The 13,199-nt window shown below is 48.7% G+C and overlaps 1 protein-coding gene across 3 annotated transcripts in view; it reads right to left on the bottom strand.

The window, feature by feature from the left end:
- Positions 1-13,199, bottom strand: part of ERI3 (ERI1 exoribonuclease family member 3) — a 110,003-nt gene that overhangs the window by 85,798 nt on the left and 11,006 nt on the right. For all 3 annotated transcript variants that reach the window (XM_084290712.1, XM_084290713.1, XM_084290714.1), the window contains exon 3: positions 2,463-2,579. In XM_084290712.1, the coding sequence (XP_084146838.1) occupies positions 2,463-2,579 (117 nt within the window). The remainder of the gene's footprint in view (positions 1-2,462; positions 2,580-13,199) is intronic.

Below are 13,199 nucleotides of genomic sequence, written 5' to 3'. Positions count from 1 at the left end.
TTAGCTCCTGGCACGAGCTTTTTGGGCATCGGACAAACCACCTGCATCTTCCCAAAGGGTGCGAGGAGCTTTTTGTACCTAGCAGCAGCTTCCGACCACCTGCGAGTGCTTTCCACTGTCTCTGCCGAAACATTTGGCACCCCTCTAACTGTAACCAAGCCTTAGGACTCATGTTTTAAAGTCAGGTGAAGAGAAAAGGGACCAGACCCACAGAACGATCCAGCACGGAAGGTGTGCTCCTGGCCACTGGTGTGGGAGGTCAGAGGGACCTCCTGCAGCTCGGGTACAGCACAGACACACCGAAACCTAACCCAAGAGATGCCCCCGAGGGTGATCATGAGCTCTCCACCTCGCAGACACCCTTCCCATGCAGTGCTGTCTTCGAGAAGTGGAAGGTGAGAAAGGCTCCAGGCTGGAGGGGGAGCATCAAGTGACCCCAGTAATCCTTCCATCCCAAACAGCCCGACTGCTTCCTGCCAAAGCAATGAGCAGAGAGGGGAAAGCAGCAGCACAGCAGCCAGGCTCTCGTGCAATGTCAACACCGCTGCTTTGCTGCAGAGTTTATCTGGGAAACCATCGTATTTCTACTCCAAGACAGTTTGCTGATTACCTAAGCACTTGTCTCTGGTGTACAATCTGATAATCAGGCCCGGTCTTTCTTTGTAGACAAAGAGGCCAATAAATCTCACCCTTTGTAAGTAGAGGTGCACAGACAAAGCCCTTTACTGGCATTTAGCAAAATAGGTATTTTTCAGAAAACAGAAGGCAGCTGAAAGCTGAAGGCAAGTGCTGGAGGCGGGCAGGCAGTGGCTGCTGGGGACCTGGATGTAGGGCAGAGCCAGCAGTGTTAGGGCGCTGCCTGGCCACACCACAGCACCCCCGGGTCCCCCCGGCACTACAGCCTCTGCAAAAAGCAGCTGCAAGTGACGGAGGGATAAAGAAACAGCAGGAGGAAGGATGCAGCTGAAACGGTATGTCAGTGTGAGTTCATTAGTGAGATGACTTCTCTGGAAATCAGACGTACAAAACTTACATTTGGGGCCCTTCTCTAGAAGGTAACATTGCTCCTGGCAGAGATCAGGTGCAACTGGGAGATTTAGCACAGCACACATTGTGCAAGCGTGTAGCCAGCGAGTCTCATGCGGGTAGGCCAGCTCAAGTAGTTGTCCAGCCTTCCAGTACTATGCTTGCAAAAATGTCTCCGTTATAGCTATAAATGTGTGAGAATGGAGGGCTTTCGGAAAGCCCCTCTCCTGAGAGTAATGTTTTCTGGGCTTACTCTTTTTTTTCTTTTCCTTTTAGTTTAAATAAAATACCTTTGGCTGGGTTTTAGTTACAGAAGAACAAAAAAAAAAAAGTGTGTGTATATAAATACAGGTTTTATTTTCTTATTTATTTTTACAATGTGCAGATACAGAAGGGGCTAGCTGGTCCTGGAAGACGTTTCACTTAACACACGGGAGCCATTTTTCATCCAACTCGTACGTGGAGGACAAGCATGTCAAAGGCCAAAACCTGCAGCTGCGGAGGCTGCAGCAAACACACCGTGGTGTCAAGGAGCCTGGATGAGACCAGGCCTGAACAAAAGACTCGGATACCCTGATCCCACAGTCAGTGCTTTAGTTACGGAGCTGGCCAACATCCGAACAGTGCGGTAACAAGAAAAAAAAACAAAGCAAACAGAACTTATAAACTCTGTGCTGATGGCTGCAGCAGGGGGGAAGTGCTCACTTGCAGAAACAGTTAACTTTGTGTTGAATGAAATAAATAAATAAAAATAAATCAAGCCCCCTTTCCTTTGAACCATCAGTGATCACATTTACCCAGTTCCTTGCATGCTGCCTTCATCCTTTCATCCCTGTCATGGGAAAGGTGGCTGCAGCTCCAGAGCAGCTGTCCTCGGCAATGAGGAACCAAGGAACAAGACGCCACTTCTCCAGCAAACGCTTCAGGTACCCCACAAGCACGTCATCAGTCTTAAAAATCCTGATGTTGGTTATCTTACCACTCTGAGGGGCTCATCAAACCACACTGGAGAGTCACAGCTCCGAACCACGGAGCAACACGACGTGTCCTCCCCCTGGGCCACGCTCTCTTTTTCAACCCTCCCCACCAACGAGCACGTGGCACAATCACAGAGCTCACAGAGAGGCTGCAGCATTCTGCATGTCAGCTAACACACAGCAGTGCTTTCATTTTGTGGTCACCCAGCAATATCTTCGTTAGCTGTGAATAGAACTGATCTTAGCTAGCAGATCATAACCAGGAACACTGATTATGAACCCAAACGGAGGCCTTTGCATTCTATGACAATGACAAAATGATCCCCGTGTCCTTAACGTGAGGCTGGCATGCCACCCTGCCTTGCAGCTGCACTGTGAAGAGGCAGCCCCGACCCCGGTGCAATGGAAACCTGCTCCCCAGGGAGACTCTTGGAGCACCAGGGAACCTTTGCACTTTACCTCTGTGCAGAAGGGCGTAAGCTGGGGATGCACCACAGGCTGAACATACATGTGAAAGGTGGATTCGATCTCCATCGTCCTGCCATTCAGCTTCAGGATTGGGAATTCGATGATCTCCTGCATAGGACACAAAGGAAAGCAGCTGTTCACTTAAACCAAACAAAAAAGGAAGCAGGATACGATCCAGCTTCTGTCTGTCCAGCAAGGACATCCCAGGGGCTGCCTGACGCCCAGTGCCACCCTCTCCATCCACCTCACGCTGCTTTTGGATGCCACCAGGAGCTCTTTCACGCTTGCAGGCTCCTGCACGAAGCAGCTCCTTCCCTGGAGAGGCTGAAAACAGAGGCACACAGAGCATGGCCACAGAGGGAGGAGAACTGGGAGCCCCCCCAAACCACCCCTCTGCAATATAGCACAGCAGCGAGCCCTGCTTCATTCTCCTCTTTGTAGCCGATTTATGCTGATAGGGAAATAAAAACGTTCTTCATCAGAAGAATGTTCGGTTATTTGAATAATCAGCAATCAAAAATTTACACGGACCTGTTAATAAAAAGTTTAAACAAATTCGGTTACGATGGATTTCACAATTATTAAAAAATACGCGTGGAATTAAAAAAGCCGACCGCTGAATAAAAGCGATAAAATCCTTTGTGCTCGCGCCCCTCCTTCCCCGCTCCCTCTCCTCCTTCCAGTTTAATGTAAGAGGAGAAGTGACAATTTGTTTGGTGTCTTTAAAGAATAATTTGTCTATGTTATTTAATAGAGATGCATGGCACCAAGGTTCTGGAGTGCAAATGAGCCCGCTGAGTGATATCCATGCAACAAGCCTCTCAAATCACTTCTGGAGAGAAACGGGGAGAGGGAGAGAGAATAAAAAAAAATATTGCTTTTTAATATTCAAAAACAGTTTGCAAAATTTAATCAAAGCAGAGCAAAAGCTAACATTTTTACCACTTTGACATTTTTATTAGCGCTTTCATAAATTTTTAAAACATGAATGGAATTAGTTTAACAACAAAAAAAACTGCCTGAAAACATCTGGAAGAGACAAATAAGAAATAAAAAAAAGGACAAAAAAAAAAAACCCTAACTCCTGCGAGTAAAATTAGCATGTAGAAAAGGCAGTCGCTGCAGAGGAGCTGACACAGTTTTTGCACCCTGGCTGCGACCCCCGTGACCTGCAGGCGGAAATTATCGTGAGGTCACGTATGGGAGCTGCTGACATCACCTGCCCAGCAGGCAGGGGGACGGCGAGAGGATGGGTGGGGAGATGGAAATAACAAATAATTCAAATAGCCGGGGGAAACACCCTACAGCCCTGCTGGGGACAGCCCATGGGTGCATGTACCTGGCCCTGACCATGGTGTGATGCAAAGAGCACGTGCTTACTGTGATGGGAAGCTGGAAAAGTAAAGGAAATAAATGTTAGTAAGTGTCCAGGTGGAGACACCGAGAAGTCAAATGGTTTCCCCAGGGCCAGCTATGCTGTACGCAGCGCTCATGTACACCAAGAGAAGAGGTTTGGGAGCACCCTTTCCCTCTGACAGCCACCAGGAGTGACCACGTTTCCCGCTGCTGGGAAGGGGCAGGGAGGAGGATGCAGAGGCAAAATGCCTACACATGGCCTGGGTGGCTTGTGGTGCAGCCCAAGTCCCCAGCTTTGGCCACGCAGCATCTCCCGTGCAAACAGGAGAGCCTGAATCTGAACGAGGACACAGCTGCACGGGGCGCTCCCTGCAAAACAACCATCACGGATGGACACTGATCAAAGAAAACATCTGTTCAGAAGGCAAATGGACTGTGAAGTTCAGATCCAGTGACAGGACGGTGTAACAGAGCCAGCTTTAACCCAGCACAGCACCACTGTGCCACCAACTAGCGCACCCGGTCCCAAAAGGGGCTGGGGAAGCTGCCCTGGAGGTCTGCACGGGGCAAACATCGCACCGGGTGAGCCCACGGCGGGGCAAGGAGAGGGCTCAGCCCCCCGAGAAGGGCAGGCGCAGGCTGCATTTCCCAGCAGGGCTGCGTTGCAATGCAGAGCTCGGTCCCACGGGACCAGCGATGTCCTCAGGGGCCATCAAGCGGCTGGATGCGAAGCCGGGCTGAAAGACGGCCCCGCCGCTGATCCCAGGCACAAAGGCATCGCCTGCCTCCGAGAACCACAGGCAAAAAAAAGAGAAAAAAGCACTTCCAGGAGGGTCGGATTAAAACAGACGGAGGAAATAAAAGAAATAAAAAGCTCTACTTAAAAAAAACGTGGAAAATTTAACAATATCCAGCATTACGGCAGGGCTGGGGGGAGCGTGCGGCCAGGCAGCCGGGGTGGGACCCACAGAGCAATTCGAAGGGCTCAGGAGAAGGAGCGGCAGCTCTTTTGGGCTTATTTGGTCAGTTTTTTTAAGCGAGCGGTAAAGGAGCTTTCCCAAAAGGCTGTTTATCTGCACGCTTCCTCTGGCGGAGATTTTTCCAGTCTCTGGCAATGTTTGCTCCACTGGTATCTAAGGCAACAGATACCAGCCCCATGAAATCAGCCCCACTCCTCACTAACGACGTTAGCCAGTCCTGCAATGAAATTTAACCTGTGACACTGCTGTACTTTTCATTTAAACTTTCATTTGGAGAGAAGCAGTGTTTGGAGACCCTGCAGTTTGTCCTGCTAATAAAGACAAGTGTTGGGACCTTTAAAGGTGCCATTCATCTTTTGCCTTTATTAAATTCAATTTTCTTAAGCCCATGATACATCATGAAATTAAGAGTTGACATTCCTGCAGAAACAAAAATATCTATCAAACATAAACAGAAAGGGGGAAAAAAAAAGAGCCCTCTATTACCATGAATTTATGGCTCAAAGTTGATCTGTTTCCACTTTTTTTTTTTATTTTAACAAGCATATGGTTTGTTTTAGATATCCGAAATGTTATTACGGATCTAGAATTTCATTAGTAATTATTACGAAATGGTGAGCACTCAGACACACACGCACACCCCCAACAGCCCGCCTCTCCGACAGGCAGCCGGGCGCTCGCTCACGTTTCACGACAGCCCCTGGCGAGCTTAAAATACTCAGCGCCCTCCACCACGGGCTTTCTTTGCTTTCCTCCAGGTGGGGAAAGGTAGAGGAGAGTGGGGGAATTAACAGCAGCTCGCTGTCGTCTCCTTTTTTCCAGCAGCCTGATGGTTCTTACGTGCTGCCCGGAGATCTCCACGCGCTCCCAGGCGCTGCGACGTCGCCTGCTGCCAGCAGCACTGGGGGCTTTGAGGTCTTGCCCCCCTGCAGCTGCTCCTGGCAGCACAGCCAGAAGTTCGGGACGTGCTCCAACGATGCTGCGGAGGTCCAGAGCCTGCAAAGAGCCACGAGCTCCCAGAAGAACAAATGCCCCCGCTCGAGTTTTGTAAGCGCCGCAATTAGGTGCTTTATTTACCGCTGCAAAGCGACTTGAAAGGAAATCCAGGAGTCAAAGCAGCAGCAATAAATAAGCGGCTTTTTATTTTTTCCCTTCCCTCGCCCGGGAAAAGTTGAGGGTGTTTTGTGTTGAGACATTCTGCGCGCGGCTCCCAATTACAGGCATTTGCATTTATATTGTTGGAGCACAGCGCTCCTAAAATCAATATTAACACGCTTAGAGGAAGAGGCAGCGGCACCGGCACCCTGCCCTCCCCTGCGCTGCTCCCCCAAACCCCTGAACAATAGGAACCCGCAGAGCCCTGGGCTTATCCAGATCCATTACGGGGCCACTCTCCGTACAACCGCCTTGCCTGTATGATTTCAGGGCATTTCGCACAAATCCACGTGTCACCTTGCCCAGATTTTTTTGCCTTTCTTGTTTCTTTAAAATATTTTCCCAAAAAGAGGTACCCGATGCAAGCCCTCCGTGCAACCTGACTGTCCCACGGCGGGCAGGCTGCAGGGCGCTGCACAACGGCTACAGATTTCCCCTTAAAAAGCATTTGAAAAATTCCTAAGGGTGTGTGAAATCACAGCTATAAAGGCAGCTTTTCCCTGCACAACCATCCTAAACGCAGCTCCCCTCCCTGCAACACCCGAGCGGGGATGCAAGAAGTCAGCTGCCTTGATTTTCCTGATAATAACAGCGATGACCATGCAGACAACCACTCGTACTAAACGCTCTCCTGTACCAGCACAGACCTCTGGTTCAGAAGGGCAAGCAGCTGAAACTGCACTAATGTCCACAGCGCAATCTTTTTGCTCATCAGTTTGGGTCCGGGAGCACTGGCATTACGAGGCTAAAGGAATACGATGCCCTGCAGGACTTCCCGGCCCTCAAAACCTTTCAGTCCAGAAGCCGGCGTGAGAAGAGGACAGGGCACACTTCGGGAGACTGATTTATATATTTGAGGAAGGCCGTGTGGCCTACTCAGTTCAAAAACTACCAGGGAATAATTTATCCCTTACTCCCACCCCCATTTGAAGAAGTTTAATAAACACGAGAATAAAAGATGCCCATAAAAATCAGAGCTGACTGTTCAAAACGCAATAAAAACAAGCAGATGCCTTTGAGAGAAAGGGATATTTTTTTTTCCTGATAGGGAAAAGCATAAAACTTGCTACCCAAAGACTGCTTTACACCTTCAAAAAAGGTAAGGGGGGGAGAGGCAGGGGAGTCTGACGGAGGGGACAGGCTCAGCACCAGCTCGTTTTGTTCAGTTTGTGTTTTTTTTGTCCCGTCTTTCAAGAAAAAAGTCATTTTATGCACAAGGAGCTTATTTCTTAAACAAACACTCGTGTTTTTGATTTACACCACGGGCTGCTCCTAAATAATTTATGGCGGGTTAAATTTATTGCACAGCCCTGGCCGGCTGCAAATTCGAATTGCCAAATAATTAGATTTTAGGGCAATGCTTATAAATTATCCGCCGATTTGTCCGGACTTGTTTGTCAGTTGCTTTGTGCTTCGGGTCATCTTTGGCATTTCGCTGTTTGTGTTTTAATTGCTGATTTACACTTTGACAGATGAGAGTTGATGCCTCCAAGATCCGGGAGGGGACGGGGGGGGGGGGGGGTGGTGAAGAGCAGGAAGAATCAGAGCTTTTAAAGGCTTGTGATTCTCCTTTTTTTTTCCAAGGCAATTAAAATGGAAAAGGGACATAGTAAGGACAGCCTAGCCTAACAGGTCTGCCTCCCCTGCTTCCATTCAGAGCCTTAATTATTATTTTAACTAAAGCTGCTTCCAAGTGAGCAGCCTCGCACCGGCCCTCAGGGGCAGGAGCCAGGATGACCTCAGAGGTCTTTTCCCCGGTTCTAAATTTTTATTAAACTAACCCAAACTGGGACCATGAAGGCAACACCTCTGTGACGAGGGGCAGCAGGACTCCTGAATCAGGGCTATCCCTTCCCAAAGGCTGCCTACCTGCACGCAGAGGAGCCTCACGATGCTTCTGTCCACGGGAAGTCACTCTGTGTGCTGATTAACACCGGTAAAAGGTCTTTGAGGAAGCTGCTGACTCCCCAAATTGCTTCTTCCCATCGCTACCTATTTAAAGTACCCATTTGCGCACACCCAACAATTTAATACGTTCAAACCACTGCCATATCTTGGAAAAGCACGGCAGGAAGTGTGCACCAAAATCTGAACAGGAGGGGACAGGCAGGAAAATGAAAAGATCATGAAACAACGAGGAAAAGATGACACGAAGACAGCAACTGCTCCTTGATCGCTGAATACCCAAGGGCTTTTCCTTCCCCCCTGCTCTTAGCTTAACCTCACCTTCTATCCCCAACGTTCAGGGGCTGAAACCTAATGCCAAAATCTGGATTTCCTTAGTTTTGAGCCGTCCTTGGGGTTCTGCACTGACATCAAACCTGGCTCATGGTTTCAGGTGCTTCCTTACAACCGTGATGGTGAGGGACCATTCCTCTTTCTTTAATAGGAGCTGAAACTCCCATCTAATCACATGCCCCCGGGAGCTGGAGCTTTAAGAGAGCCGTCTAGTCCATGCACCTGCCCGAAGGCATCACCACCTGCCCCTAAATCATTTCCGACTTTGTCTAGGCTGTTTTTACAGACTCCAATAAGAGAGACTCACACGCTCCCCAGGCGCTCTGTCCTAGTGTTTCATTAGTCTTATCATTGGAAAGTTTTTCCTAATGCCTCATCTGAATTTCCCTCGCTGTTGTTTAAATTCATGACTGCTCTTCCTATCCACAGCAGTCGCAGGCCGGAACATTTCTCTTTCAGATCCTCTTGAAATGGTCTCAGAGTTTTTTTTGAGGTATGGAGTCCTAAGTGAACCCCTTCTCCAGCTCAGATCCCTCCTTGCAGGGCACAAACAGGAACATCCACATCTTGCACATGACATTTTCCCCCTGAACTTCTCACTGTGAACATGAGGACTTCTTTCTGCCATTTGTACCTGATGTTTAGAGAGCAGGCTCACAACCCTTGTCCTTCCATCCCAAACAAAACCTTTGGTAGGCATCTGCTCGCAACCTGGATCCTGCCTCTCACCATCAGAGTCATCTCATTCCCCAAAAAAGCACAAAGCTGTTTTGACCTTCCCAGCAGCACGCAGCCATCAAGAATAAAGGAGAACCTCCCTCCTCGTTCCACACCTGGGATGAGAAATGTACACACCAACATTTCAACTCACCTCCTCAAGTGCTACTGGCACGTATTTAACCACCCAGAAAATCTCCACTGACGCAGACAACGATGTAAGCCCAACGTTTTTAAGGGAGACTTCACACTCGAACCAGGTTAAAAGCAGCACACGCAAATTTTCAGATATTACCTACTACAAGACACCTACACTATAGCCTTAAGTCCACTCCCTTGAACCACAAGCAGCTGGCCTGTGCAGTCCCCACTGCAGAATCATCAAATCACTTCCAGATCCAACCTCTTCACCTGCTATTGAGCAGCATGAACGATCGATGTTCCCAGCAGCACTAAAACATCTGGACCGGGCAGAAAGGGCATGTTAGTGCATGTAAATGAACAGCCAAGGGTTTTACAAACATCACAGCTAACCGCTGGTGACAGCACGTTCCTGCCTGGCACTGAGAGCTAAAGGACACGGCCAAGAGCTACGCTGCCAGCCAGCAAGTGCCCAGACCGAGAGACAACGCAAGGAGGGAACAAAGGGGAAGAAACTGTGAGGCTTGGGCACGTCCTGTGCCCTCCTCACCAAAAGGAGCTGAGCTGCACCTTCTCTTTGTGGGGAAGGCTTTGTTGTAATCTACGAGAAGACCAGCTGAATGCACTTAGGAATAGACAGCCTGAGAAGTGGTCTCCAGAGAGGTGATGTGCAAGGGGGGAAGAAGCTGTGGCACCGTTCCTTACCTTCAGAAAGGCACACGTCACCCTCAGCTGCTTCACGGCGAGGCGAAGCAACCTTTAACCACAGCACAGCCGACTGCTGGTTCAGGAATGCGCAGAGATCTTTTCTTTTCAGGGTGACTGAAGCTCAACTACTTGTCTGCTGCAACAACAAGCCCGCCTAACTCTGCAACTCGTCACCTGAACGACGTGCAATGTTTGCACAGCTAAGGATACAGCGCTCGAACGGCGCAGGTTGGGAGCTGCCCGCTGCCACGCACGGCTGCTGGGGGGCTCGGCAGGCTGCGAGGGCAACGTGACTGATGGCTGAAGGCAGCCGTCTCATCGGCCTGTCAAGGGCAGCCCAACGCCGGGCAGGTTGGGTCAGGTTAGGGCTGCGGCAATTGGCCCCTCAAGCAGCTGGTATTTTAGGTTTGTTGATATACTAACACCGGGTTTGTGTCTGTAGGTAAGAGATTGCTTTGTATTTTGGCATGTCAGGTGTCTTGCCCGGTGGTCTCGTGGCTGCGCTCTCCAGGTTTGGGTTCGGTGGCTGTTCAGGTTACCGAGCTCGTCAGGTTTGAAATAAACACAGCTAATTCCACTGCCTGGAGCCACAGCCCGTCCCGTCAGCTCCACGTGGGGCACGGCGAGGTTGGCCCCGCTCACTGCAAGAGCGAGGGAGGTCTGCAAGGCAAAGCCACTGCCCCAGAGAAGGCGGCTTTCGTGGGCTGCACCGCAGCTGGTGCCACCGACATCGCAGCACCAATTCTGAAACGCTGGCTGCTCCCTCCCAGCCCCACATCTTCCAAAATAAAGACATTATTCTCGATACCGGTCAAGCTATTTCACAACAGTCCAGTGGAATTGCAATGAAGTGCATGACATACGGAAAACACAATAAAAAAGAACTGCATTTCTTTAATTTCAGACGCCCCTCGTAGTACATTAGGTTACCAATATTTACGTGCTCTCGGAAGAATTTGTAACAGCTCGGATGAACCAGCTCCAAGGCCTCAAAAAGTTTTTTTTTCCCAAACAATTGTTCCAAAAATTAATGTGAACAGAAAAGCCATCTAAAATAGCTTTTATATGAACTATTTCCTGACACTTTAAGAACTTAAAGCATTACAACATAAGAAGAATGGCGTAACCGCAGCCATGTAGCTTCATTAAACACAGGGTATAAAGTAAGCCCTAATTGGCAAAGAGATGATAAATACGTATTTTTTACTTACTTTTAGTAAGAAAAAAAAAAGGAAAAGGCTTTAAGCGACTGTGTTACATGCATCTTTAATGACATTCCTCTAGAAACAACACTGTAAGAAGCTGAATTGAGAGCTATGTATTTAGAACTACACCCAAGCCTAAGCTGCATGAAGACAGGTAATTGCAGATTAATATTCCACTGTAATACTTACGCACAAGAGTGCTGAGTTAAAGTTGCCATGGGAAACAAGCCTGAATTTCTTCACTTTCCAGCAATTCATGATCAGCCTTAATAAAGGTTTTGGCAGGTGATTTCTAATGCACTGAGCTGAACAGCTACACAAAACCCGTGCTGGCAGAGAGCTGCTACACAGGGATATGTGGATAGGACATGTAGATTGGCACATATCCCTTGTCTGCCCCTGGATGGGACAGTGACGATCTGCTACCTCGTGAGCCACCTCCTCTATTCCCTCCCAGGACCTCTGCTAGGATTGCCCCAGCAGCTTTCATGGAGCACTGCCTGAAGAGCAGGCAGAAGACACCTCGCAGCCTGCCGGTCCCTCCTGTAGCCTCCTCCCACGTTTGTAATTGCAGGGACAGAGCCCTCCTAGATGTCCAACTTGCTACCAACTTGCCCACCCCTACCACTTCCCCTGAGCACGGAGCTCAGCACACGTGTTGCTAAGCCCTAAAGCTGGTAGAAATCAACATCCATTCACATCACAAGCTCAGTCTGCAAATCACAGCGGCTCAGGAGCAGAGAGGCATCGTGTAGATGTCCCTACCACGGGACCAACACCACAGGTAGAGGAGTATGGAGATGGAGAGGCAGCGATCGCTGTGGCCACTCCAGCTGCACCTGCCTGAGACTGAGAGCCAGGACAGGGAAAATGCATTTAATGCTCACTTACACCAGCTCTCGAGAAAACGCAGCCTGAAACCAATTTAAACTTGTCTTCATTTGCACTTAGTGTTACCTTAAGGAAAGGCTGGCTCTCATTTGTTAATGGGATTTTGCCAATCAGGAAAATGTACCATGACCATACAGGTTTATCTGTGCTATTACTATTCTACTCCAAATTATTATTACCCTTAAATCATTACTGTTATATTTAAAAATAAATCAGTAATTGAACATATGCTTATTTGCAGTCTCAATGTTTACAGTTCCATGTTGAAGTGTTGAGTAATGTTCTGTATTTGTTCAATTACAGAGTATGTCCAGCTTCATGTGACAGAAGCAATTAAGACGCACATAGTAACAGTCAAAATGCACGTTAAACAAACTTGAAACAAGTAGGACACACTGAACAAAACGATCAAAAGAATTTCATATTTAAAACACGCTGCTTAAGAGAGCAAGGAAGGTATCACCTGTAATTAATCTCTCTGCCTCTGGTGACAGCCTCCTTTAGCAATGAGAAGACCTGAACATTTCAAACCTTCCTTTCACAGAGAGTGGAAGAGGCAGCTTTCTAATTCCCAACTGATTATCAAATTTGAGCGAACCCAAGACACTGAAGTCAAGTACCTGAAAAATTGACACGAGAAACCGGTAACTTCATCACTACCAAAAGCTCAGTGAGCAATCCTAGGTCCAGCTCCTGGATTCTGCCAGCCCAGGGGTCTGATGCTCTTTTACACATCCAGCCAGCAGGTGTACAAGCCTGAGCAGCATTTGTTTTTCATGGAACTGGTTTTAATGGATTACACTAGAGACTGACACCCTACGTAGAGACAATTTCATATTCAGCTTTGAACAGCTCTGATTTCTATCACCAGACTTCTTTACGTTTAAGAAAATCATTGCTTTTTGCCCACTCTGCTGAAGTTGAAGACGAGATGCACGGCTTGCTGACCGAGTGGGACACTGCCCCTCGCTGCAATAATAAAGCAGGGATGCAGGCAGCTGCAGATCTGAGCTCCTGAACAGCCACTGAAAGCACCGGCCACCATAAACACGGTGTACACAAGGACGAAGGGACAGAAGAACAATTCCCACCTATTAATGCATCTTCTCCTGTGCATCTGAACCACCACATGTACCTCCCTCTACATGCTGACAGAGCACAGAAGAGGCAGGCACTTGCAAACTCTCAGCAGCCAGCAAAGGGAAAAGAGCAAGCGATGAGCTAGAGCTGACAACTGAAGCACGCTACCACTGCCGTGGCCCCAGGACCACCGACCTGCACGCTGCGCCGGCTCCTGCCTGACCCCACCGGGCTTTGGATCGAATTCCAAACACACA

Source organism: Netta rufina (assembly GCF_964035555.1).
Source record: "Netta rufina genome assembly, chromosome: 8".
NCBI classification, from domain to species: Eukaryota; Metazoa; Chordata; class Aves; order Anseriformes; family Anatidae; genus Netta; species Netta rufina.
Note: the sequence above shows the minus strand (reverse complement) of the source record. Positions and strands in the feature narration are given on the sequence as shown.